Source organism: Pelodiscus sinensis, chromosome 3 (assembly GCF_049634645.1).
Source record: "Pelodiscus sinensis isolate JC-2024 chromosome 3, ASM4963464v1, whole genome shotgun sequence".
Classification (NCBI taxonomy): domain Eukaryota; kingdom Metazoa; phylum Chordata; order Testudines; family Trionychidae; genus Pelodiscus; species Pelodiscus sinensis.
In genome coordinates this window covers 147,567,916-147,595,445 of record NC_134713.1, presented here as the reverse complement: position 1 = coordinate 147,595,445, position 27,530 = coordinate 147,567,916, and the positions used below count along the sequence as shown (strand labels likewise).

Sequence of the window (27,530 nt, the reverse complement as noted above, 5' to 3'; positions counted from 1 at the left end):
TTCCAAACTTGCAGCTAGCCAAACCAAAAGGTCAGGCATAAGGATGTGAAATCTAACCAGTTAACCAATAAGCTGATGCGTATCAATTTCTGTTGCTGGTTAAATGCTGCATGCTCCCTGGGCCCTGGCTACCCCATGCTGGCTCCTGGCATGCACCGGCTCCTGGCTGGCAGCCCTGCTCCTGCTGTACCAACTGCACTGTGCTGCTGGCTGCAGAGCTTTCAGGGCCCCAGGAGTGGGGCCAGCAGTCAAAGCCAGTGCACATCAGGACTGGGAGCTCACCAGCTGCAAAGCCCACAGCACAGGGCAGCTGGAAAATCATGAGTATAGCTCCTAGCCCTCCTCCTCCTCCGTGCCCTGGTCAGGGCCCTCTGCTCCAAGGTCGATGACCACCTGGGGGGCACAGACCATCCCACCCCCCAGGATGCGGTCCAGGGCATCAAAATAGGGGCAGCTCTCAGGGTCTGCCCCTGTTTGGCAGCTGCCCCCTGTGGCCCTTGCATAGGCCTGCTGCAGCTCCTTAATTTTCATCTGAACCTGCTCCTGGGTTCGCAGGTGGCCTTTGGTGGCCAGGCTGGCAGCCATCCTGCCATAGACAGTCTCTTTCCTCCATCTAGTGCAGAGATCATGGACATTGGAGGCATCCTCCTGTTGCCCTAGGGACGTGGACAAGCAATTAAATTAAAATGGCCAATGGTGTGGATATAAAATGGGAATAAGGAGTCCCTACACAGAAGGAAGATCTGACCTGAGAGCCGTATCTAATCACCAGTGGATCACTAGCCACAAATCAGGCATACACAATTTTAGGGCCAAACCATGTATTTGATATGAATAGTAGAACAGATATACAGTTAACAGCAAGTCCTAACAAACCAACCCTCCCTCACCCGAAGAAAGGAGATAGAACAGTTCCCTAGATACATAAGGTATATACAAAGCCTGAGGCGATCGATGCCTGCGACCTTCGACCGTCGGGCTATTTGTAAGCCTCTGGGGAGGACAAGCAGGGAGATCCCACAGTAGCGAGTCCTCTATGAAGAGACGACCCCGATATGGATCCTCGATCTGGAAAGGAATCCCCTCTAGACACAGTCTGATCTGTCCTTCGACAACACCGTCTGGTCCAGTAGGCAGGTAATCCAACAAAGATGATAGGAAAGGAAAGTCCCGGTTCCAGTGGTCAATGCAAACAGGAAAACCTTGTGGGTATTTACGACACAAGGTAGCACAGTCCAAAAGTCCAGGCCCAGCCTCCCACCCGCTCTACCTTGCTCATCCCAAGCCAGGCCCTGTTCTGCCCACACTCGCCTTCCCCCGCCCCTTTGCTCCCTGCCCCGAGCAATCCAAGCTGGGACATTATTGGGGCCTGGGCAGAAGTGAGGGGGAAATCTCGCTCCCCTGGGGTACAGAGCCCCCAGAAGGGTCCGAGGCCGGAGGTCAAATCAGTGAGGCAGGAAAGAAACTTAGAAGAGAAAACTTTATGATGCATGCATGCAGGCTGTCACTTCCAAGAGTGAAGCAGCAGCCCTGACAGACAGATTCAGGTATCCTTTATACAGAATGCTTAGACAGCTCAGTTGTGGATTGTTCTTCTTTAACATATCAAAGTCTCAGCAGAAGTACTCTGAGACTTCTGTTCACCCCAGGAGTGCTAGAAGTAAGTTTTTACAGTACACAAAGCCACATGAGAACTTGAGTGGAGGAGTCTACAAGGCAAACTGTGACAAAGATAAGGGTTTACATGACAAATTGTGACAGACTAGGAGTATCCATGAATTTGAGATAGTCATTTGTAAGGGTCTTTGATTAGAGCTAATTTGATTTCTCTCTGTTACAGGGAGAGAGGTCTGGAAAACTTTTTAACCCTTACAGCAGTTTTCTTTTAGAAAGTTATGATTTCTGCACAGTCTCCCCTTAGATACAATTGGAGTTATTTGATTTTTCTCCCACAATTCCCCCCTTTAATACTCCTATTGGAGTATTACTCAAAGTTATTTTAGACATTCTTAAGTATTCTTCTTTTGCTAGGATTAATTCTTATCTTAGAGGGAGGTTTTCTTTATCAGTTGGGTAAATGATCCACTGCCCATTCACCCCCAGATCTTTACCAGTGCCAATATTGCTTTTAAAACATAAGGGAAACATAAGGGAAGCATTCCCTTATGGATGTAATGCTTGAGTAAGGGGAATCTCTGAGGCAATCAGATTTTTATGCCAAATCTGCCTGTTCCCCCCCATGACTATGTACTTCTGGCACAGTGTTATCATTCTGGGCATCTACCCACTCCCGCTCTCCTGTAGAGTACTGACTACCAGTAGATCTGAATTTTAGGGGTCTGGTCCACAGGGAGGCAGGAGTTGGGATAAACTGTAATGGTAAAAGGCCTTCAGAGCCTTTTATAAGCTGTTCACATATCCAACAGTCACTTATATTGGTGAGGGACACAACCTTTTGCAGGGCTTCCCAATAAGGGTGGGGAAAGTTATATACTAAGGCTATTCTGACTACTAAAAGAAGGAAAACAATCCCCATCTTATTATAGTATCTTAAGTCTCTAAAGTAGAAAGGATAATAATAATATAGTAATTATCTAGCAACTAGCAAAGCAGTCTTTTAACTAAACTTAATCAGTTAGTATTGTTTGGCTTGCCTCTGCAGGCACTCTTCGAGATTTCGTAGTCTCTTAGTTCACTCAATACTGGAATGGATTTCCCTTTGTGAGAGCTACAGGGCTCCAGGCTCACCTGTAGGTCTTTGCTGGTACAGTCCTACCTCTCAGGTTGTACCTCGAAGCTCCTGGTGGAGGCCGGTTTGGTAACAGTCTGGTTTGAGAGTCTGCCGCCTCGGTCCGCTGAACCTCGTCCTCAGGTGATTCCTCCAGGGAGGGGTCCTGGGTGACGGGGTCAATCAGCTCTGTTGGATCTGCAGTTCGGCGTACATGACTTGCGTGGATCCACGAGCGGCACTCCTTCAACCTTTACTGCTGTGTGGGTGATGAGCAGCGATTGGAACGGTCCTTCCCACCAGACTGTCAGGGAATTCTTTCTGCGATGTTCCTTCACGAACACGTAGTCGCCTGGTTGGATGTTGTGGCACGGCACATCAGTAGGTGCTGGGAGGGCTTCCTTTACCTGCAGGTGCAAGCTCTCCTAACCGTCATTTTATGTCTAGGTGTCTTCTTTCTGTGTGGCTGCTAGCCTGTGGGCCTCCTGATTCTTGAGAGCTTCTAGGTGCACGCCTGGGGCGTACCATTGTTTTGGGATCTGTGAGGCCACCCCCCTTTTGCTCATGTGTGTCATTTGATGAGACACCTGAGCAAGCTGCCGTGTGAGAGATTTTTGGGGCGACTGGGCAGCCATCAGGTGCACCCATTATCCCAGCTGGGGATAAGGAGCAGCCTGCTCTCTCCCAAAGGTTTTTCTCTGCAGGTTGAGCAGCTTGCTGTAGTTCTATCAGGTCCTGCAAAGAAACAGGGAGGGAAAGAGAGACCAGAATCTGAAAGGGAGCCAGAGGTCCATGTTCTGCTGCATGTCTGGCTGCTGCATCAGCACTCCCATTACCCAGAGAAACAGGATCAGTGGCACCTGTGTGGGCCGGGCAATGGGTAATAGAGAGGGATGTAGGTAGCTGAATAGCATCAAGGAGTTGGGAGATAAGGGGACCATGAGAGATAGCAGAGCCAGAAGAGGTAAGGAAACCTCGTTGTTTCCAAATTTGTCCTGTGGCATGACAGACAGAGAAAGCATACTTTGAGTCAGTATAAATGGCAGCAGACTGTCCGGGCGCTAAAAGACAAGCACGAATTAAAGCGATGAGCTCAGCAGCCTGAGCTGATTTGATTCCTGGAAGAGAAAAGGCCTCTAAAACATCATTATCTGAGACCACTGCATATCCAGCCTCTACTTTACCAACTGCATTTCTTTTACATGAGCCATCAGTATACAATACAAGATTTGCATTTTCCAGCAGTTGATCAGACAAATCTTGGGGAGGCTTTACACAGTGCTCACGCAATTCTTCACAGTTATGGGTATGTGCTTTACCAGTAGAGGGTAAAGGAGAAAAAGTAGCTGGGTTAAGTACATTACATCTTTGAATTACCACATTTGGGGAAGAGAGGATAACATTCTCATACAGGGTTTGTCTCTGAACAGATAGGTGTTGGGTGCGGTGTCGCTGTGAGAGAGCAGAGACAGCATGAGGGACCTGTAAGATTATGCTGTGGCCTAATGTGACAGGTTGGGCCTTTTTAAAGTAATTCAGCAGCAGCTGCAACTGCCCTTAGACAAAGTGGGAACCCACGGGCTACTGAGTCCAGTGTTGCAGAAAAATAAGCTACTGGACGAGGTGTGTGTCCAAGGGGTTGACAGAGAGCTCCAGCTGCAATTCCATCCTGTTCATGACAAAACAGAGTAAAAGGCTTGCTATATTTAGGTAAGCCCACTGTGCAGAAGAGTTTTAAGGGAAAGGAAAGCAGATTCACATTCTGGGGACCAGGTCACTGGGTCAGGAGCTAAGATTAAGAGTAGAATAGTAAGGGGCCTGGTGAGTCCAGAAAAGTTAGGAATCCATTGTCTGCAATATCCTGCAGTACCCAGAAATTTGTATACCTGACTTTGGTGAAAGGGTGAGGAATGAAAAAAACTTGAGATTCGCTCAGGTGTTAACTGGCGGCCATCTCCTAAAAGTAAATGTTCCAAGTACTGAACTCTTTGTTTTACAAATTGCAATTTGGCTTTGGAAGCCTTGTGACCCTTATTAGCAAGACACTTTAACACATATGAGGTATTAGTTTTACATCTTTCCTTAGTTTTTCTAGCAATTAGCACATCATCAACATACTGAACTAACACAGAACTGCAGGGAAGAGAGAGAGAATTAAGGTCAGTTTTTTAAAAACTGAGAAAACAGAGTAGGGCTTTTACAATAACTTTACAAAAACATGTCCAGGTTAATTGATGACCCTGAAAGGAAAAGGCAAAGAGAAATTGGGAATTCTTATGCACTGGAATAGAAAAGAAGGCAGAACATAAATCTATTACAGAAAACCAGGTTAGGTACTACTGGAAATCTAGGGATTACAAACTTATTAATGGCTCTTAGGTTTTCTTCAAATCTATAGATTTGCTTTTTCACAGGTAGTACAGGTGTATTACATGGTGAAGTTGTATAAACAAGTATCCCTTGTTTAAGGAGGGAGAGATTACAGGCTTAATGCCCTCTTGTGCCTCCCTAGCCAATAGATACAGGGCTACCCTTGGGAAAGGCTTGTTGTGTCTGTATGTTATTTGCACTGGTGTTGCAGAGGCTAGCAACCCCACTTCATTCACAATGGGCTGCCCACAATGTCTCTGGGACATCTGAGAGGTCCAGGAGGGGTGTATGTCCTGAGGTCTCATCAGATTCCTCTGAGAGTAGTAATGCCATCAAATTTGGAGCCTGATAGGGGGAAAGGTCAACAAATATCCCTTCCTCTCTACAGAGAAGGTTTGCACCCAATTTACACAACAAGTCACGTCCCATAAGGTTTACAGGAGAACAGGGAGATAACAGGAAAAAATGTTCAGCTGACAAGGGTCCAAAGCGGGGTGGGGGTGCAGATGGCACATCTGGGGAATCAAGCTGTTTCTTTAGAGTAGCCAATTCTTGCTGCAGCTTTTCAATAGAATCTTTTTTTGCTAGCCATAATGCTCTGATTCTTTTTTTTTACTGCCACATCCTTCCAGAGGCACCAATATTCCATCTGGTTAGGATGTTTTTCCTCGAGGAAAACTCTAAGATAAGCAAGCTTTTGTAAGTCAAAGTTCTAATTGTCATGTATTCTGGGAATTCCCCTGAGTATAGCCATTCCAAATGCTCAATAATTCCTTAAGTCTCCTTAGTTTCAAACCTGCAGGCAATACCTAGCTGACTGATCATCTGAGACAAGGGAGTCCCAGGCTGTGAGAAACCTTTTCCCTCAGTAGGAGACAGACTTGAGGGAGCAATCTTATCCATGTTAGCACTGTCTTGTCCAAGGACAGCGCAGGAGCCCAACAGTACTACCCTCCCCAAGGATAGTACAGGCGTCCAGCAGCACTACCCTCTCCAAGGATAGTGTGGGAGTCCACACAAACTGTCAGCTTCACTCACACTCCTTATGTGCCGGGGGAAACCGCCCTTGCTTTCAGCAGCTGTGCAGTGACACTGACAGCGCTGGTGCGGCTGCGGTCCCCCTCCGGACTTCACTCACTCAAACCCATGTGCTTGGACTCGCCACCAATTAGTCAGCAACAACAACAACAACAAACTCCAACCCCTATTTGGCTATACCCAGTGTTTTCGTTTTAAGTTTCCCTCAAGCCTCTTAACAAAAAAATTTTTAAGTAAAAGATGACTCTTACCGCCAGCCGGTCCAGCTGGTGACGAGAACAGGGAGGCGGACCGGGGGATTTTAAATGGATCCCTTACCCTCCAGATGCGCGCTGTAGTCCGTTCCCATTCCCCGTCATCAGCCTTTCCAACTGGAGTTCCAAGCCATCCCACTTCTGACACCAAATTGAGGGGGAAATCTCGCTCCCCTGGGGTACAGAGCCCCCAGAAGGGTCCGAGGCCGGAGGTCAAATCAGTGAGGCAGGAAAGAAACTTAGAAGAGAAAACTTTATGATGCATGCATGCAGGCTGTCACTTCCAAGAGTGAAGCAGCAGCCCTGACAGACAGATTCAGGTATCCTTTATACAGAATGCTTAGACAGCTCAGTTGTGGATTGTTCTTCTTTAACATATCAAAGTCTCAGCAGAAGTACTCTGAGACTTCTGTTCACCCCAGGAGTGCTAGAAGTAAGTTTTTACAGTACACAAAGCCACATGAGAACTTGAGTGGAGGAGTCTACAAGGCAAACTGTGACAAAGATAAGGGTTTACATGACAAATTGTGACAGACTAGGAGTATCCATGAATTTGAGATAGTCATTTGTAAGGGTCTTTGATTAGAGCTAATTTGATTTCTCTCTGTTACAGGGAGAGAGGTCTGGAAAACTTTTTAACCCTTACAGCAGTTTTCTTTTAGAAAGTTATGATTTCTGCACAGTCTCCCCTTAGATACAATTGGAGTTATTTGATTTTTCTCCCACAGAAGCAGGGGTCATCCCACCACCACACTCACTGTGGCAGCTCCACCCTCCCCTGCCACCCTCCCAGCCTGTTGCCCCTTGTTTTTCCACAGCAGCAGGAGGCAGAACACTGTAGGGCTGAGGCACTCTGCTTCCTGCTGGCATGGAGAAATCGAGTGCAGTGGGCTGGGAGAGGGCAGTGCAGCAAAGTGTGCCACCCTGTGCCAGGACCCCATAATCCCTCCAAGTCCCTACTATCTATAGGTCTGGTTCCATGTTGCAGAGTGCCATGGTGTCCTGAGTGCGGGCAAGCAGAGCACTCCAAGACACAGATGCTTTGCTGTCCCTCAGTGAGGCAGACCAGCAAGCAGAGAAACCTGAGAACTGTCTGTCCGGGATGAGGCATTGGGTCCCTTTAAGCACAGACCTCGGCTAGCCTGAGGCAGCAGCCCCACACACTAAGTTCGACCCTGATGCCCTGCTGGCACTGGTTCCGGCCAGCCTTACCTTCGATTCAGGGTCCACTCAATGTAGACGTGCTATTTCAAATTAGAAAAATGCTATTTCAAATTAGTTTTTGTGTCTAGATGTGTTATTTCGAATTAGCTTATTTCGAATTAACTAATTTGAAATAAGTTAATTTGAAATAGCACTGTAATGTAGACATACCCTTAGTTCTCTGAACTCCCAAAGGAATCCAAAAAGGTTACAAATTTGTTGCAGTGACTCAAATTGACATTTGATGGAGTCAAAAATAACAAAAAGCCCCACTAACTCGATAGTGTCTTTCTGTATCAGATTGAGATGTTAGGCTGCAATTGGTGGAAAACTCTGATGAACTCTCAATACCTTGCACTACCGATTTGGGCTCAGAAAGGATTGCATCCCATTGGTCACAAATCTTTTGAGTATCTTTAAGAAGTCATTCAATGTTATCCCTCTCAACATCTAATGTAGCATTGCGGGCTCCAATTGCAAGATTAGTTTCGTGAATCATTTTTAGCTGCTTCATCCACATGAACAATATTAAAATGCATTCATGTTTGGATGTATAACTCTAAATTTACTTAAGCTCAGTGAGAGCCTTTGCTGTGGGAATAAGAGATTCAAGCTCACTTAAAGCCTCTCTCAGAGCCCAAATGCCCTATTCCGAACTACCGTTACTCCTCGTGAAACGAGGTGTACCGGTAGTTCGGAATAGGCACCCTAGTCCAAACTACCTAGTTCGAGCCCCGTGTAGCCGCGCTACATGGGGTTCGAAGCAGCGGGGATTTAAAAATGGCGGCTCCCCGCTTATGCTAATGAAGCCCGGGAAATTCAAATCCCGGGCTTCATTAGCAAGTGCGGTATGCATACATTACCCTCCTAGTTCGAACTAGGAGGGTAGTGTAGACATACCCTTTGAGAAATGACTGCATTTGAGCGACATTGTTCTTATCAAGAAGTCCAATATCAGGTTTTCATGCCGCTGTTGTTACACTATGTCCTGTGCTAGTCATAAGTTCTTGGTCTTTGGTCAGCCTAGGGGGCGACAGTGATTGAGCTGTGTCTATTGTCTCGGGAATGAATACATAGGGGCTCAGAGGCCATCTGGCTACCAACAACTATTAATGTACTTCATTTAACTGTCAATCTGACTTGGGTGCCTTCCTATCTTATCTGAGTCTGTGGTCTTTGGGGGCTCTCATGAAGTCTATTATGCTAGCTATCTGCGCAGAGCTGGCATAATATATTGAGGGAGCATATGAAAATGCACACAGCTGAATGTTTATCATCACTGATGGAGCAGGAAACCTGTCAGGACACCACACCAGTGAATTCTGAATTTAGTGTATTACTGTCCTGAACTACTACAGCTACTACTACTCAAGAGCAGCCCCCCGCTAACGGCTCCTGGTGTGGAGGGTCCAGAAGCAAGAGCTCCCCCCTCCACACACAGGCTGTCAAACAGGAGTTCAGAACAGTGTTTTGCAAGAGGCCTTTCAGAATTAAAAGAAGTGTTAAAAACCTGTATCCATTAAAGAAGACAAGATGTGACTTGTCTACAGGGTGCGTTGTGTTAGTCTAGACTAGAAGGATGGACATTCTAATGCACACAGGAGCATGACATGCACTAACTGCCCCAAGTGGACTCTGCTGGCATATATTAAAAAAAGCTTACTGCGTGTTAATGTAGTCCCATTTCAAACAGACACACCCTAAAGACAAGCCCTAAGTTTTAAAACACACATAAACATTTGATATGTGAGACACAGAATCAGATCACAAGACAGGGATGCATATTTGAACTTGCCAGAGTTTGGGGCTTTTGATTCAAGCTCAGGCCAGCTCTATTGTAGAAGTTTATATGGGCTATAGACTGGGAGTGGGATAGGAGAACAGATGCTCCCTGAGGGCACATCTACACTTCAGGGCAAAAGTAGAATTAAGATATGCGTCAATTGTGTAGCTGAAGTCAAAATAGCTTAATTCGGCTTTTGGCGCTGTCGACACGTCAGGAAGTCAAAGGAAGAACACTCTTCTTTCGACTTCCCTTACTCCTCATGAATTAAGGGTTACAGAATGCGGAGTAAGAAGTCTACCATCTTGAAATTATTTTGAAATAACAGCTTGCACTGCACTTTGTTATTTTAAAATATCAGTTATTACAAAATAACACTGCTGTGTAGATGTACCCTCATTGTCCTATTTTAACACAATAATGCCACAGACACCACGTTCCGCCCCCTGGCTCAGCTGGACCCAGCAACAATTGGGATACTGTGAAGATAATTACTTTAACTATTTGGATGACATCTCGGGCCTGCTGAAGTTGATGGGAGTTTGGCCATTGACTTCAGTAGGGCCAGGATTTAACTCAGGCTACATCTACACTGCCCGGTCTTGCGCAAGAACATATGCAAATGAGGGGTGGCGATATTCATCACCACCCCTCATTTGCAAATGTTCTTGCTCAAGTTTAGTTAAGTCAGGCAGCCATAATGTTATTTCACCGATATGAGAGTCTCTTGTTCCCTATTTAGGCGACTAATATAAATCTATATATGGACTGGATACCAGAAGGGTGAGTGTGTAACAAGATATAACATAGCTCTGTCATATTCATAACCTGTATGTATATTTGCTGAGTTATTCAACAGTAAACTCTGCTGTTAGGACAAGACAGATGTGCACACGTTAGTTGTTAGGACATAATGTAATTGCAAATTTTAAACATTTTTGGGTTTATTTCAAGAGAAATTCCTGAAGTTTGGGAAACAGTTTCAGTGCATTCTGTGTTGTCACTTTTATAACTTCCTCCACTTGGATTCCTTTCATTTTGGCAATATATTCTGCAGCAATGAAAATATTCTTTGGTTCATTTCTCACCTGTAAAGTACAAAAGGAGAGAATAAATTAAAGAATCAGAAACTGTTATCAGTGTCAGATTCGAATTCTCTTCAGAATCAGTTGTTGCAAACAGTTTCAAATATACCAACAATAGGGCCTTAAATGTAATTCCTCTATTTGTTCATCCACCTCCAGTCTACTCTCAGTCTATTCCTGCAAAATGGCAAGTCTTCCCCTGTGTAGTCCCTGTCTTCAGAGCTAACTTCTTGTATCACTCTGCCTTATTAGCTTGCCATCTCTTTTCCAATTTAATTTGATGATGTCTTTCCTCCCACACCTCTGCCTATTCAATTTTTACCCTTTGTTATTATTCTCAATAAACTAGATTTTTGGAAATGCAGAAATGGAGAAACAAACAATTTACCTGTTTTTCAGGACCTAGTGCTGGAGAGTCAGTTTCTAAGCACATACAATCTAAGGGCAACTGTTTCACAAGCTTCTGCTTCTTAAAGGAAACAAGAAAGCTATTAAATGGCTCATTCACTCAAACTAGGAAAAAAAGCAGAGGGGGGAGAGATGTGTTTCACGTTAAAAGCATGGCAGTAATACATAAAGGGATCTTGTAAATGTATTTTTGATAACTGTGCAATTAGAATACAGGCAGTCCCCGGGTTACGTACAAGATAGGGACTGTAGGTTTGTTCTTAAGTTGAATTTGTATGTAAGTTGGAACTGGTACATATTGTAGGGGAAACTCTAGCCAAACATTTCTCCAGAGCTCAGTTTTATTCTCCCACACCTCACTTCCCTCAGTCCTTTATTCTCAAGCTGAGGTGTCTGCTGAGAAAAGCTGCTCTGCATCTCCCTGGTCTGCTGGGGAGGGAAGGGGGGGCGCTAGCTTCGCGTCTCCCTGGTCTGCTGGGGGGAAGCAGCTAGTGCGGGGTTGCCTCACCCCGTTTGTAAGTAGGGATCCGATGTAAGTCGGATCCATGTAACCCGGGGACTGCCTGTATAGTAAAAATGGTCAAGAATACATGAAATACTTTTTAATAAAATCTCCATAAAATGCATGCTGCCACCCCTAGTGAAGCATTGGACCCATTATAATTTATTAAATCCGGGCTACTCAACATGTGGCCCGTGGCAGCCCGTGGACCGTTTGTTTGCAACCTGCGGTGCGGTTTGGGTTTATATAGGGCTCAACATGCAGCCTGGGGGTAGGATCCTTTGAACATGGCCTCCACTGGGAACATGCTCCATAATGGCAAGGTGTCTCTCAGGCAGGGTGAGCACTGAAAGACGCAAGGAGACGGGGTGGCTGGAACAGAGGGGTACAGGGTGTTGGCATTTCTAACCCTCAAGGAGGAGGTGCCAGGAGTGCCTGGGCATTGTGGGAAGTGCTTTGTATACATGCCCGTCAATGTGAAAGAAGCTATTTGTATGTATATGCAACCACACTTAAGTTGCGGCCCTTGGCATGTGCTGTGAGTATCATTGTGATTGCTGGGGCTTCCACAGTTGAGAAGCCCTGTATTAAATCAAGTAATATTATTGCAGATTTTTAAAAACCTACATTAGGGTTGCAGAGTAAAGCACTCAAAAGCTCAGATATACCAGAATCAAAGTTGCCTGTGCAACCATAATTCAACCTCTTTGTGCATATGTCTTATGATACCATGTTTAATTATATTGTACTTACATTCTACTTTTTCTCCCCCAGTCTTGTCCTACCTCTCATCCCCCCAGGTTCTCATCCCAATCTATCCCCCCACTGCAGTCTGGCTCTTGTCCCTTCTGCACTGAAATCAGGCAGCTGCTTCCTGTTCCAGCAAGCTGACCCCAGCGGGGAGTTACTAGAACATAGAAGAGACAGGCTTCCCTGCTCCCATCAGATGCTCAAATCCAGCACAGTCTGCAGCAATGCAGGGAAAGCCCTGCTTGGTCTGGGGCTGGCGTGTGCCCAGTGTGGATGGGATCTCTGAGAAATACAGCTGTTAAATCTAAAGTTTCTCCTGAGCACGTGCAAACTGCAGGTTTTCATGGGTACATAATTTGGCCAAATTAGGGTGGATTTTTACAGGAACAGCATAGGGCTCGTTCTTGATACACAAGTTACTCCCTGCCAAATTTTGAGTCTCTACTTCAAAGCTTGGGAATGCCTAAGCTTTCCGAAGAAAAGGCCAAACGAAGTTTTTAACATGGGTGAAACAACATATTATAGGTTTAAAGAAATACCTCAGTATAACAGAAAGTAATACCTTCTTTGTGATAAACTGGGTTACAGGCTGAAATATTCAAATACTGATATAGAACTATCCCCTTTGAACTTTACCTGTTCACTTCTTACAATGGAAGGAGGAATGGAAAAGAAATAGCCAGACTTCACTCCTTCCATTGCCACAGATGGCCTTCCATCAAATGCATGGAGCAACACCCTTTCAGCACCTACAGAGAGCCAAACCAAATAAGAAATAGTTATGTTCATGGAAAAACTTCCTAATTGTCAGGGTGGTTAAGCACTGGAATAAATGGCTTAGGGAGGTTGTAGAATCTCCATCACTGGAGGTTTTTAAGAGCAGGTTAGACAGACACCTGTATGGTTTAGGTAACACTTAGTCCTGCCATGAGTGAAGGGAACTGAACTAGATAGATGATTTCTTGAGGCCCCTTCCAGTTCAGTGATTCTATGGTTGGACTATGATGTCACCTCCTAGTACTAAAATCAATGGTCTCACTGTATTCTCGGATTACAGTCAGAACAGCTCCTGTGAAGCTGCTAATTAGTGATTCCAGTTGGTGCTTATGGTGTCAGACAGACAGTTTACACAATAGGTCGGGGAGGAGGTGGAGATGAAGAGCCAACTATAAAAGGAACCATGTTGGGGGTCATAACTGAGACTGCAAGCAGAAACAGCCTGGGGAGTGAGGGAGATAGATAGTAAAACTGTTCCCATGGTAATCTGCTCTTCAATGCACTGCAGTCTGAGGAAAGCACAGTCAGACCAAGGATTTTTTTGTCAGGAGCTAACATCACAATTCTAACGTAATAGAGACAGACAGAAATTACATTCACTTTCCTTCATTTCTTATTTTTACAGGTTCCCCCTCTTAAGTAAGGCAAACAGTGCAATAATGAAGCAATCAAAAAGAAGAAATTGCTGAGTTCATTCCCCAACCAGAGCAGGATACCATCCCCCAAGAGTGCATGTTTGATACTGAACTGATACAACACTTGTTCCTAGTTCAAAACATAAGAGATATCACAGCCTTAATTTTATCAATGTTTTAACAACACGAGGATTTCACTTCAGGAACTTCATGCTATAGAAGTATCATATCAGTTAACTGCCTGTAACTCTATTTGAAATGTATTTAAAATGTCCACCTTTTAAAAATAAAAAAGAACACTTTGATGTTCTGAGCAGACACTGAGCATGGATATGGATCTGTCAGAAGGCCTTGAAGGTTTGAACTGACAAACTGTTAGGCTAAGGCAATCTGCAATTCTTCAAACAAACAGGTAAACCCCCTAAATCAAAATGACAGTACATTGAGAAGGACCTCCATAACTGTGCCCGTCAAGCTTTATGCATGCAAACTGACACGAATGACCATAAGAGGATATGGTAAAACCAAAGAAAGGATGCTGAAAAAGACCTGAATTTTAATAATAGGAAGTGAGCCAAAAAAAGTACCTTGTTCCTTTAGGAGATTAATGGTTGGTCTTCCAGCTGAACGAGAATGGACATTTCTAGTGAAGAAGGAAAAAAAAAAGCTAGCACTAGGAAATTTTTACATGATTAACAGCACTTTTATAGCACCATTCACCAAAAAAGAGTCCCAAAGAATTTTATAAACTATATAAAGAAATCATGTCAGCCATCTTGAAAATACAGTAGCAACGGTCTAAGACAAGAATTGAAGAAGACTACTGTATGCAATTGAAGCTACAGGAGGTATTCCAAGTAGGCAGACTGTAACTACCATGTTGTTATGTAGCTAAGACAATGAAACCAACATCCTTACTCTTCTACGTGCTATGGGTTAACTATAGCTATGGAGGTATTTGATTGTAGGTCTCTTCTAAACACAATAACCTATTATTATAAACCAGACCTACAAAGGCAAATCCAGTCTTTTTGCTAATTGAATCTGTTTGGTCAAGACTTGTCTTTGTTCTTCCTTCTGTTCATCCGTGCTGGCAAATCTGGGAGTGAAATCTAGTCCAACCTACAGCACAAGAAGAGAAATAAGAAAGTTTCACCAACCTTTTTTCCTGAACTACAGGAAAGGAAAACTATATGTAAAGGAAACTGTTTTTTTTTTAATCCTACCAGTCACTTAAGAAAGTATACCTTTAGGAAGGCTTGCCATTAAAATTAGCTCTATGGTAAAAGGTTTATTACCATCTTATATTCAACACTCAATTTATTTTCAACTCTGAAAGTAAATGCAAGACCGAAGAACTTAATACGATATTTTAATCTCCATATGATTTTTGTGTCACTATGGCCATTCTTAACAATAAATTCCAAACTCAGGAGCGGCCCAAGGCGGGCTGCGGCAGCTGGCGCCCCAGGCGGAACGTGCAATTGGTGCCCCCGCCTGCACAGCCGTCAATAGAGTGATGTCATCATCAGGCACCCTGGTTGAAGGCAGCGCACTAGGCGACAGCTGAGTCGGCCTATAGTCACAGGCCACCCCTGTCCAAACTAAAGTCCCATATTCAGAGTCCTCTGAATTCCAAGAGAAGTTTGGATTCAGATTAAGGATGTTAAGAGGAGGGTAAAAGGCTAATCGTGTACTCGATACAATTTTTATTGACTACACAATTAGTCAATAAGGGAAGGTGCTAGGTCTGGGAAATACCCACGCTGCACCTCTGCAGTTTAAATGTAATAGGAGCTGGGCTGCCTGCGTGCTTGGCCCTTAGTACATTTAAACTGCACAGCCACAGCAGGAGTAGGTCCCGGCTGCCTGCCCAACCGGAGCAGCCTCTGCCCACGACCAGCCTGGGCTGCCGCAGACAAGGGCTGCTTCACAGCAGCAGCCCCTGTCCACTGGGGGGGTCCCAGCAGGGAGATGGGATCCCTGAGGACTAATGATGTTAAGGAGCAGATATTTTACTAATCATGTAGTCTATACAATTTGTAATGACTACACGATTAGTCAATAAGAAGAGGCTTGCTCTGGGACCACAGAACCTCTGCATTTTAAATGTAGTAAGAGCCATACAGAGACAACAAGGGGGCGAGGAAATGTGAGCAGTCAACTTAACTACCCAATAAGCCTAGGCTTATCAGGTAGTCAACTACTCGCCTACATCCCTAATTCAGATCTGATCCTGTAGCTCAAGCTCATTTCTAGTGAAACCAGCCAACTTTACATAATTGGAATTAAGTATTTTCAGTGGATTTTTAAGTTTGTGAAAGGTACACAGCTGTACCAACCCAAAGTCCTTGACAGAACAGATACAAGATGGAAAATTTACCCATGTCAGTGTGACTCAACCCTGGGAGAGGGTAAACCAAAGGGCATCCAGTCATCCTGCTTATTTCTTTCTCTCTGCTAAGACTGTCAACAAGACTGTAATATGTTGTAGTGGTTTCGAGATGTGTGAATGGTAATTCCTTTTGACAATTTATTTATTTGAAGGGCATTTATAACAAATTCAGAGGTAGTTAAAAGTATTTCCCATTCAGATGAAAAAATAGCACTGTAAAGTAAGTAGCAGCTCGGAGACATGGGAGGAAGTAGATACACCAGGGAAGTATATGAAGTAAAACATTTTCAGTGCTGGAATGACTGGTCAGATATTCCAGCTGCTCAAATTATTAGCATTGCTTTTTGTTTATATGGAATAGAGCCAATGATATGCTAAGTGCTTGGATCTCAGAAGACTTATGTTGGCAAAAAAAAGAGGTTATAAGTAAAACATAGACCTTCCATGTACCTCTCCGATGGCCACCAATCTATCCTTATAGAGTTCTATAAGTGGTAATGCAACATCCAGGTCCTGCAAGAAGAAAAATTATGTGAAAGAAGGAATCCTCTATCCCTACAAAGCAAGAGCAAGATGAATTCAGTTCAACTGTGATACAGAACTGTTGTTTGTGTTCCTTGGAACATGCTCCTACAATAGGTTTATGTAGGGTGAGTTGAGGGACAGGCCATCAGGTTTTAAGATCCTGCAAAGCCATCCTGACATATGTCTAAACTCAGAGGCGTAGCGAGGGTGTTATGCGCCTCCCCTCCGCCAAATGGTGGGGCCCCAAACCTGGTACATAGCTGAGTTCGACCCTGGGAGGTGTGGAAGGAGCTTGGACCACGTTTTACCTGACCCCCTCCAATTTGGGGCTGGGTCCCGCACACACTAACCCTTTGGCAGAGCGGGAGGGAGTCGTGCCGGGGGCAGAAAGGCGGGGAGGAGGTAGCTCCAGCCGGTGATGGCAGGTAGAGGAGGAGCAGGTGAGCAGAGGGATGACAGGGGGAGTGTAGGGGGACTATACTGGCACCTCACTAGGGTGGCACCCAGCGGCCACTTCCCCTCCCCTCTTCCCCGCGCCCTCGTCACTACACCACTGTAAATAATCCACCTCTTAGGATATTTATTGTTTAATGAATTACTTATTTTACTACCTACAGACATATAAATTATATAGTTTTGTGGTTTACATTCTGTTAAATATTTTTTTCTCTTTAATTTGTTCATATCCTGTTCTCATTAGGTTCATGTCTTTTTACATAAAAAATGTCAAATTCTTAAATATGTAAGTTTTATAAAACATGAGAAAAGTTAATGTTATACAACCTAAATATGAATTTCATCACTATATTTCATTCAAGCATTTAAAACCACTGTTATAGCCAGGGCTTGACAAACCGTGGTGAAATCCACTCGCAAGCAACGCACTGCATATGCGCAAGACCCGCATTACGCATGCGCACGTCGCCGGTGAATGACTGAAATCTACTCGCCATGGGCGAGTAGAAACACTGATTTGTCGAGCCCTGGTTATAGCAAATGAGTAACACATTGCTTTAATGAATAAAAGTAAAAAAGATTTTGAGCATCTCAAATTTATTGTAATAGAGAGATAGCCGTGTTAGTCAAATATTGGTGAAACAAAAAGAAAAAAGTCTTTAAAGTGCTATATAACTAACAAGATACCTAATAAATTTATTATAAGCAATCTGTAATGTTTCCTAACTGCCCATTTACTTACCTAGTTAACCTAATTGTTTTTCACATTATCGCACAGCAAAAAACTACACAAGAGTTATCAATGTAAGAGATTAACTTACCTGTTAAAATAACACTCCGAAAAACTTTTAAATAAAACTAACACACAACACACACCCTCGCTTTCTTGAGGGCACTTGAAGCAATAAGTAGCCTAAGGCAGAGTATACCCTGCAAGCGTGGCTTTCTGTCTGTCATGAGGACTTTTTCCTTCAGGCTGCCATGACATTCTATCCTTAAGTAAAGGAGAGAGGTCTCTCTGAGCTGCTCTTCCAAATTTCACACAAGCCATTCAACTGCAGCAATAGATATCAAGATTCAAGGCCAACTTTGCCTTGAGCAGACTGCCTCTCCAGGTATTCACAATCACAACATCCAAACATGTATAAGACTTTTAGTTGAGAAAGCCACGTTAATCCCAAGTCTCTGCTATGACTGGGAGATGGAAAATTGGCAACAGAACGTGGAATGATCTATCACTTCAGTAATGCCAACTCCTTTAAAATTGAGGTTCTGATTATCCAGCACCAGCTGAGGTAGAGCAGGCACTGTATGTATGTCTGATACATTTTTACCAAAACTTCTGCCTGCCCAACTCACCAAAGGAGAAAGAAACAAGGAGTTAGTCTGTAACCAGAAAAACTTAAAAAACAACAAAACAGTCTAGTAGTACTTTAAAGACTAACAAAACATGTAGATCAGAGTAGGCAAAAGGGCCTCCATGAGTCGGATCTGGTCTGCGGCGGCCCTACTGCTCCCCCGCCCCCAGGCCAATTATTGCCCACCCTTTCTGTAGATGTTATTATGAGCTTTCGTGGGTGGAAGTGGGTTGTGCCCACAAAAGCTCATGATACCATCTACATCAGGCATGTCAAACAGGCTTCTGGCGGGCTGCATGTGGCCCAATCAAAATTTTTTGTGGCCTGCCACAGCATTTTATAAAAGAATAAAGTGTGGCCCAGAGTGCAGATCACGGCTGGCTGGGCTGCTTTGCTTAGGCATCAAGTGCCTGCTCACAGCTGGCTGCTGTGCTCACACCTCCCCAGCGCCTGAGGAAGAAACGTGTGGTGGCAGCAACACTGGCTCTGGGACCCAGGCATTAGGAATGGGGGTAAGGGGCTGGGAGTGCCTGGGTCTGGGGGAGGGAGGAGGCATTGAGTTAGAGGGGGGTTCTCTGGGGGTATGTCTACACTACCCTCCTAGTTCGAACTAGGAGGGTAATGTAGTCATACCGCACTTGCAAATGAAGCCCGGGATTTGAATTTCCCGGGCTTCATTTGCATAAGCGGGAAGCCGCCATTTTTAAAACCCCACTGGTTCGAACCCCGTGCAGCGCGGCACGAGGTGTACCAGTAGTTCAGAATAGGAATCCTAGTCCGAACTACCTAGTTGGAGCCCCGTGTAGCCGCGCTGCACGGGGTTCGAACCAGCGGGGTTTTAAAAATGGCGGCTCCCCGCTTATGCAAATGAAGCCCGGGAAATTCAAATCCCGGGCTTCATTTGCAAGTGCGGTATGCCTACATTACCCCGCTAGTTCGAACTAGCGGGGTAGTGTAGACATACCCTGGGAGAACAGAGGGGAATTGAGTTAGAATGGGGATATGGGAGTGCCTGGCCTGGGGCAGTGGAGGGGGTATTTTGTTAATGTTTTGGTTTTTATTTATGTATTTCCAAATAAAATCACAAAACATATATTCATTTTATATCAAATATATGTCAATTTTTTGCAATTGTACAAATAATTATATATTTATGCAAAATCTCAAACTTACAAAGTATCTGAAATGTTCACAGAAGCCTGTTCTATTTGATTGACCATGGTCTATACTTGTTTTTATTTCAACAAAACAAGTTATGTATCATATACAAAATTTAAAAGTACCTTAAATTTATATTTAAATTAAACATTATTTTATGAGTAAATCAAAATGTTACACATCAAATTATTGAATTATATTAAAACAAGACCTGAAAAATATTATAAAATATACCTAAAACATAATCTATAATAATAAATAATTACAACTTTTCAATGGAAGTACATTTTCTTTGGTGTCCCTGAAAGCTATCAGTTTTCATTTGTGGCCCTCAGTGGGCTTCAAGTTTGACATGCCTGATCTATATGTTTGTCAGTCTTTAAAATGTAACCAGTTTATTATTGTTTTAAGTTTTTCCTTTTGTTATAAAGTATCTTTTATTTAAAAAAAATTATAAGTAACCCCAATGCACCCATTTCTCCCCCCAGAGCCAGCCCCTCACCAGCGTTCCCCCATCCCAATGCGCTCACCTCTCCCCCTGAGCCAGGCCCCCCAGAACCCCATCCGAATGCATTCACCCCTCCCCCTGAAAGAGCCCCCCCCAGCACCGGGAATGCCCCCCATCAAATCCTCCCCTCCGACAAGCCAGGCACGGGAGGAATGGAATAGACAGGTCAGGGATTCTAACCTTTAAAGTGGCTGCTGCTGCCACCCGGCCCTGCTGCCTCAGCTCGCAGGATGTAGAGAGCCGGGAGCACTTAGCCAACCCCCGGTCTCTGTTCAAAAGCATCACGTGGGCCAGAGCAGCGTGTGCTTCGCTCCCAACCCAGCTCAGCGCCCCCCTGGCATGGTGCCTGGGGGCAAATGCCCCCTCCCCCCCGCTACCCTCTTCGCTACGCCTCTGTCTAGACTACAGGGTTTTTTTTAGAAAAAAGTGGCCTTTTTCAAAAAAAACTTCACCTGTGTCTGGACTGCTGCCACATTCTTTTGAAATTAAATCGAAAGAACACGGCAGTTTTTTCGACCTTGGAAAAATCTCATTTTACAAGAAATAACGTATTTTTTCAAAAGTGCTCTTTTGAAAAAAGGTGCTATTGAACACAAACAGGGCTTTTTCGAAAGAGAACATCCAGACTGCCTGGGTGCTCTCTTTCGAAAAAGTGGCTTGCTTTTTTGAAAGAAGTGGTTGCAGTCAAGATCTCTCTTTCGAAAGAGGCTTGTAGTTTAGACTTACCCTTACAGTTTATTTTTCAGATGAGCGGAACATGTAATTACCTGATCAAAGCAAGATCTATTAATATTCTGAATGTGTCAGCCGTTAGTCTGAGTGCAGGGCAAGGACACAAATGTGTACCCTTCTCTTTAGCCTTCCACTCATGAGAAAGGAGGGACAGCTAAATGTGCATGCACACTATGTTGATTGCCTCGCTGCACCCTCTGTAAAACAGAGAGCCAAATGAATTCGGTAGCATTTTGCTTGAGTATTAACAAAGTCAAAGATGAGAAGGAAATCAAGATCTGATTCAGAATATTTTTGTATCATGTAAAAAACAACATAACGCTTAAAACTGGATTTATTTTAAATGTTAAATGAGTCAATTCTGAACGTCTTCTGCTTGACTCAATCTGGACATGTGACAGTGAAGAGTTTATTTACCTTTAAAGTAACACTGCACTGTTCGGCTGGAGAAATCCCTTGAACTGGATGAACTCCCAGGCATGGCAAGACAAATCCAGGGTACCTAGAAATGAGAAATACATTAAAAATGGGAGAGATCATAAAGTATGCTTCATCACGGCTATTTTGAAGAACTAGAGACAAAAATTATTAACTAATAAATTAATCCAATAGTACATTGCTCGTCATCCCACAAACCAGCAATCTGCTTGAATGGCAGCACATCTTATTTCTAGAGCCAGAGAATGAAAGTCAGAGTCATCCCACAAACCAGCAATCTGCTTGAATGGCAGCACATCTTATTTCTAGAGCCAGAGAATGAAAGTCAGAGTCATCCCACAAACCAGCAATCTGCTTGAATGGCAGCACATCTTATTTCTAGAGCCAGAGAATGAAAGTCAGAATACCTAGCTTCTGTTCTTGCCTCTGACTTGACTAGCTTGGACACTGAATGAATCAGACACACACTTCCAAACGTCCCTTCTGATCTTTGGATGTCCAATGGGACCCATCTAGTGCCTAGTTTTCTAAGATGCTGGTCACTTGCAATTTACATTAATTTCAAGCAAGTTGTGGATGCAGAGCACCTCTGAAAATCAGACCATGAGTACTGGAGACACAAAAATTGAGGAACTGAAATCATGAGTCTCTTGGAAAATTTTAGCCTCAACAACTCTGTGTCAATTTTCCTACCTATGTAAAATAGGGGAAAATGACTCCTTTCCAAGGGTGTTATGAATTTAATTAAAGTTTATAAAAAGTTGGGATAAAAAAAGGATTCCTTGAGGATCCCCCTCCATGATTTTTCCAGAGACTGAGGTAAGGCTGACTGGTTTGTAGTTCCCTGGATTGTCCTCCTTCCCTTTTTTTTTTTAAAAAGATGGGCACTATATTTGCCTTCTTCCAATCATCTGGTATCTCTCCTGATCTCCACGAGTTTTCAATTATAATGGCCATAGGCTCTGCAATGACATTTGCCAACTCCCTCAGTACCCTCAGATGCATTAAATCTACCTACTGTAAAATAAAGACACCTGTTTTTCAAACAAAAACCCCCCCAAACCTCGATGAGGTCCACAATCTCCGCACTTGACCAAGCGGGAGCCCGCCTTTTGCGCCCCCGGGCAGGCTCCTGGGAGCCGCCAGGCTGGTCCTGGGGAGCAGTGGAGGGCTGGGTGTCATCGGGTGGCTGGCTCATGGTGTGGCAGGTGCAGGGTCTGCTGGCACGGGTGCTTGCAGCCTTGCAACTGGCACAAACAGTGTAGCCAGCCCGTGGCCCTTTAAGGGCTCCGGGGCCGGGAGGGGGGCAATAGAGTTTCCCTGGTGTTGGCCAGAGTGGCCACCAGGGAAACCTGGGAAGCCTTAGCCTCCCACTAGTTCGAATTAAGGGTCTACACAGCCCTTAATTCGAACTAGCTAGTTCGAACTAGGCTTAATCCTCGTAAAATGAGGTTTACCTAGTTTGAACTAAGCGCTCCGTTAGTTCGAATTAAGTTCGAACTAACGGAGCGCTAGTGTAGCGCCTATGAAAGTTAGTTCGAACTAACTTTGTAGTGTAGACATACCCTCCGAGTCTACGATTCTATGATTTCCATCTCTGGAGACATTTAAGAGCAGGTTGGATAGACATCGATAACGGACGATTCAGACCAGGGGTGAGCATTAATTTTAGATGGGGAGGGGGCCACTTCACTAATTTTTGAAGTGACCCCAGGCCATCCTGGAAAGGACGGGGCTTTGGGTGGAAGGGGTGGGGCCAGGACACTTCCATGCTCCCCTGCCCACAGACCCTGATTGGCCTGGGGGTGAGGAAGCATCTGAAGTCTTTGCTCCAGCCCTTCTACCGCCTAGAGAGAACTTCCAGCTGTTCTGAACAGCTGGCATTTTCCTCTAGGCACCAGCGTCCCTGACAGCAGGAGGAGATTTTGCATGCTCCCCCCACGTCCAGGTCAATCCGGGCCTGGGAGCAGGTGGAGCATGGGAAGTTGTGACGGAGCGGGCCGCCTCCACCCCGTGGACACGGACCCCCCCCGCACTAAACCCGCAGTCACCCTGACACTCTTGGGAACGACCCGAGGAGAGCGAATTGCCGCGCTTGCTCTGCCGCCGCCACCCAGATGACGTGCGGCGCGCAAAGAACATGGCCGGCAGAGGGGCGGGGACTGGGGGAAGGGGAGGAGCCAACCTGCGCGGCGACTGACGTCATCGCGTCGGGACGCCGAGGCGTGATCTTTAAAACCCCCGTTGGGCTGGGGACGGGGGGAAGGAGGGGCGGAGTGGAGAGAGACCAGAGGAGCGATACGAGGAGAGGAGGCAGGAACGGAGCGGGAGGAGGGAGCGATACGGGGGAAGCAGGGAGAAGCAAGAGGCACACAGAGGGCTGAGGCCAATACGGGGAAGTTGGGAATTACTGGGGAGCTAGGGTCGGGGAGAGAGGAAGTAGCCCAGGGCCGGGTAAAGCCCGGCGTGCTGGTGAGTTTCGGGCAGGCGCCCCACCAGCAGGGCAGATCTCCGTGCACCTGTCCTTAAGGCCCTGGGCTGGGATCCGGGAGAGAGGGTCCCCCTATATCCTCCCACTCCCCCCTTTTGTTGGCCATAATCAAGAGGCCACAACGAGGGACTAGAGAGAGAACAGGGAGAGGGACTAGACTCTCCTGTTACAGAAGTCTTTCACTCCCTGCCCCCACCTTGCAAGGGGTGCACAGCACTTAAAGTGGACTGGTCCCTTGTTAGTTCTGTGCACCCCTTGCAGGGCAGGGACAAGGAGTGAGAGACTTTGCATACTTCCCCCACCCCAAGGACCTGATTGACATGATCTGGCCTGCAGAAGCCTCTTTATCCACCCATGATCTAGAAAGTGCTGAGTCCTGCCGTGAGGGCAGAGGACTGGACTTGATGACCTCTCGAGCTCCCTTCCAGTTCTAGTGTTCTAGGAGTCTATGATGATGATGATGATTTATTTGCATTGCAGTAGCATTCAGTAGCTCCAATCACAGACCAAACCCTATTGTGCTAGGCACTGTTCAAACACAGAACCAGAAGACAGGAACATATAGTCTAAGTAAGGCCTTGCTGCATCCCACGAACAACCCTTCATCCTGCTCCCTCCTTTGAGTACTCCCCATGCACAGTAGCAACCCATGTATTCTTCTTCTCCTTTTCCAGTCCACAGAATATGCTTTTCTTGATGTTTTGACTCCCACAACACTAACCTTATCGAACTGCTCTGCATTTAAAAATAACTATTGTTTTAATCACATACAAAAAATACAAAGTAATTATACCTTTCTGAAAGCTGGATAATTTTTTCAAATTCCCCTGAGTGTTCAGTAACTGCCACAAGGGCCAAAACTTCAGCCTGAAACAACAAGAAATAAAATCGATACAGTACAGAGGTAGCTTCAAAGGTTGGTAGACCTTCCAGGCCCTTTCATAGTCTGTATTTAATAGATAAAATTTAAGTGCTGCACACAGGTACCAGCGGGACCCGAGCGAGGGCTTCTAGCACAGAACCCAATGGGAAACCAATGTTTTGGGTTGGGGAGCACAGCTGAACTTGCCCCACCCCAGCCTGGGGTGTCAGTGGGGAGGAGACCAACCACACCCCCTCTGGCCATATGGGGGCACCCATCCTGTCCTGGAGTTGTGTGAAAAGCAAACACTTTGCAACATAAGAAAAATTCTAGTATAGCTACTTACCTTCTTTGCTTCTTCCAATACATCCTCAATATCCTGAAAGAGAGTATAACATTTTACTGGAAAGCTGAATCAGACAAGGGAATACCACTCTTAAAATAAGTGTCTACTCTTGTTAAGGGCTCTGCAAACAGAGTGAGAGCTGAAGGACTAAGTGGATGAGTCATGGGGTGATGCCACAGGGCTGGAAGATACAGGTCTGTGGGATGCAAACCTTCCACTTGGGGCAAAAGCAGCCCTTGCAACCCAAGAAGCCGCTCACACGCACCCCAAAACAAGGTAAAGCATGGGGGGGGGGAGCAAGGTGGCGGGGGTAAGCGAAGGGCAGGTGGGGGTGAAATGCAGAGGGGGAAGAGGGGAGCAAGAACTAGGGCAGATGCGGGGGTAGCCAAGGGGCGAGACAGGGCCCAGTGGGCAGGATCCAATGGGCAGGGCACGGAGGGGGGTGACGAAAGGTGGGAGGAGGCGGGTTCCGACGGGGGACTCAGGACGAAGGGGCGTGAGGGGGCCGGTCGAGGCAGAATGGGCAGGACCCGGGGCCCGCTGGCCGTGGCTGCTCCCACCCGCTCGAAGTCCCGCGCCGCGAGGTGACAGTGACAATCCACCGGCCGCGCCGCCCCCATACCGCGCGCCCCAGACCGGAACGCCCGTGAGGGGCCCGTTTCCGCCCGGGCTGGCGCGGCCCGTGAGCGGCTCGGGCGGGTTCCGCTTCCGGTGACGGCCGTTTGTGAAAGCGGGAAATGGCGGCAAGCGCGGCCCAGCCGGGGGCGATGGAGGCGGGGGGGGAAGCTCCGGCGCTGCCGCCGCCCTGCTCGGCCCCGCGGGAGTCGCGCGTCCGCTGCTGCTCGAAGCGCCGGGTGGGAGAGGTGCTGGAGCTGTGCGCCCCCTACGTGCGGGCGCTGGCCGAGGGGCAGCTCGGCGGGCTCGCGGCCGAGAGGCGGGAGCGGGCGCTGGGCGACGCGCGGTGGGTAAGTGCCGCCGCGGAGGAGCGCGGGAGTCGCTAGCTGCGCCCGCCGGGAGGGGGATGCAGGGCCCATTCTCCGGGCGTAGAGACCAGTCCCTCCCGACCCGGGGCTGCAGGTGCCCTCGTGCGGCCCAGGCTTCAGCCATCCCCGAGGTGGCCAAGGAACAGCCCCATCTCCGCAGTTAAACGTGTTTCTTGGCCGGCTCCTCCTTCCTGGGGGCTGGAGTTGGTGAGAGCTGCCATGGGATCGTAGGGCTGGAAGGGATCTCCAGCAGCCATTGGTCCAGGGCCTGCTATACCCTAGACCAGTTGGAGTCAGTTATCTTATGTCAAGGCCCAAATGTCTTGGTCAGTGTGTAGTCAGGGTCGAGATTCCAGAGACGATAATAAGAAAAATCAACATTAGTGGTGCTCGTGATTTTTGTTAATGGTGGGATCCCTTGCAGTCCAGATTTGGCCCACACTTCAATTATTGACTATCCGTGCCCCAGACCATCCCTGGCACGGTGCTGTCCAACATATTTTTATGAGCCTGCAATGATGTGGCGTCCACAGCCTTTCTTGGAACTTTTTTTCAGAGTTTAACTATCCCTGTAGTTAAAAAAAACTTTCTCTCCCATGTAAGCTAAATCTGCCATTCTGCAGATTAAAGCTATTACTTTTTGGTCTGCAATGAATGGATACAGAGAAAAATTGTTCTCAGTCATCTTTACAATTGCCCTTGACTTATTTGAAAACTTACTAAGAACCTGATCTTTTCTTAGGACTAAACATAAGGGTTTTTAACCTTTTATCATTTTTGTTGCTCTCCTCTGAATGCTCTTCAGTTTGTCCACATCTTTCCTAAAGTGTGGAACCCAGAATTGGACATAGTAATCCAGCTGAGGCCTTACCTGTGCCAAATAAAGCACAACATTTAACTTCTGTCTCTCAGGACAGGTATACCACTGTAGCACATCTGGTGAAAATGCTCTGTGCTGACAGGATAGCACTCTTTAATCAGCATAATTACTGCTCCTCAGTAAGTGATGGAAGCTCTGTCAGTGAAAGACTGTATTCCATCAATATAGTACCAGTATGAACAATGCTTAGGTGTTGTAACTTGCATCAGTTGGGGAGTGGGATTTACACCCCTGGGCAACATAAGTTAGGTTGACTTAAGTGATAGTGTAGACCCATCCTTCCGTACACTACTACTATTTCCTACTAATTTCACAGATGTAAAGAATGTATCACAGATTGTGAAATTAACCCTCCACTTTGAAATTTGGTTTCCTCTGCTGCTCGTAGTTGCTATCCTGGCCATTCTGGGAAGGACAGGAGTTGTCCTTCCTTTGTACAGCTGCTCTTGGGAAGATCAGGCCCTCCTCTAGAGATAGCACAGAGTGACTGGATGCAAGTGACTGGACTTGCTGACCTCTCAAGGTCCCTTCCAGTTCTAGTATTCTATGATCATACGTGTCACACAGAAAAATAACTCCAGGGAACATTAATAGAATCCTTGCCTGAATGAAAATGCTGAACAAGTTCTTGAAATTCAGTTGTAAGCTGAATTACATTCTTTTGAGAAGGTAGTAAGCATAATACTTCAAGTATTTTTATTATTGTGAATTTTCTACAGAACTTTGAAACAGCTGTTCAAGAGAATGTTACCATTAATGGACAGCCATGGCAGGAAACTTCAGATCAAGTTGAGCTTCAGAATGGTGTGTGTTTGGTTTTTAACTATCTTCGTTTTATTCTAAGCTCTTCATGTATTACCCAAGC

The 27,530-nt window shown here is 45.8% G+C and overlaps 2 protein-coding genes across 5 annotated transcripts in view; one reads left to right on the top strand and one right to left on the bottom strand.

Annotated features, from left to right (window-relative positions):
• Window positions 1-10,276: 10,276 nt before the first annotated feature.
• TATDN3 (TatD DNase domain containing 3) lies at window positions 10,277-25,462 on the bottom strand. Of its 3 annotated transcripts, none has more exons than XM_075925168.1 (10): window positions 25,363-25,462; window positions 24,803-24,835; window positions 24,388-24,461; window positions 21,083-21,167; window positions 16,379-16,441; window positions 14,546-14,655; window positions 14,121-14,176; window positions 12,758-12,870; window positions 10,850-10,930; window positions 10,277-10,464 (listed from the first exon to the last, which is right to left on the bottom strand). In XM_075925168.1, the coding sequence occupies exons 1-10, from the start codon at window positions 25,420-25,422 to the stop codon at window positions 10,321-10,323; spliced, it is 819 nt and encodes a 272-aa protein (XP_075781283.1). In that variant the 5' UTR covers window positions 25,423-25,462; the 3' UTR covers window positions 10,277-10,320. The 3 variants fall into 3 exon arrangements, with proteins under 3 accessions (XP_075781283.1, XP_075781284.1, XP_075781285.1); XM_075925169.1 differs by having other exon boundaries at window positions 10,850-10,927; XM_075925170.1 differs by lacking the exon at window positions 10,850-10,930.
• Window positions 25,426-27,530, top strand: part of NSL1 (NSL1 component of MIS12 kinetochore complex) — a 30,663-nt gene continuing 28,558 nt past the window's right edge. Inside the window, exons 1-2 of one of the 2 annotated variants that reach the window (XM_075925167.1) lie at window positions 25,426-25,767; window positions 27,385-27,469. In XM_075925167.1, the coding sequence (XP_075781282.1) occupies window positions 25,540-25,767; window positions 27,385-27,469 (313 nt within the window). In that variant the 5' untranslated portion in view covers window positions 25,426-25,539. The remainder of the gene's footprint in view (window positions 25,768-27,384; window positions 27,470-27,530) is intronic. The other variant, XM_075925166.1, reaches the window with a different exon arrangement.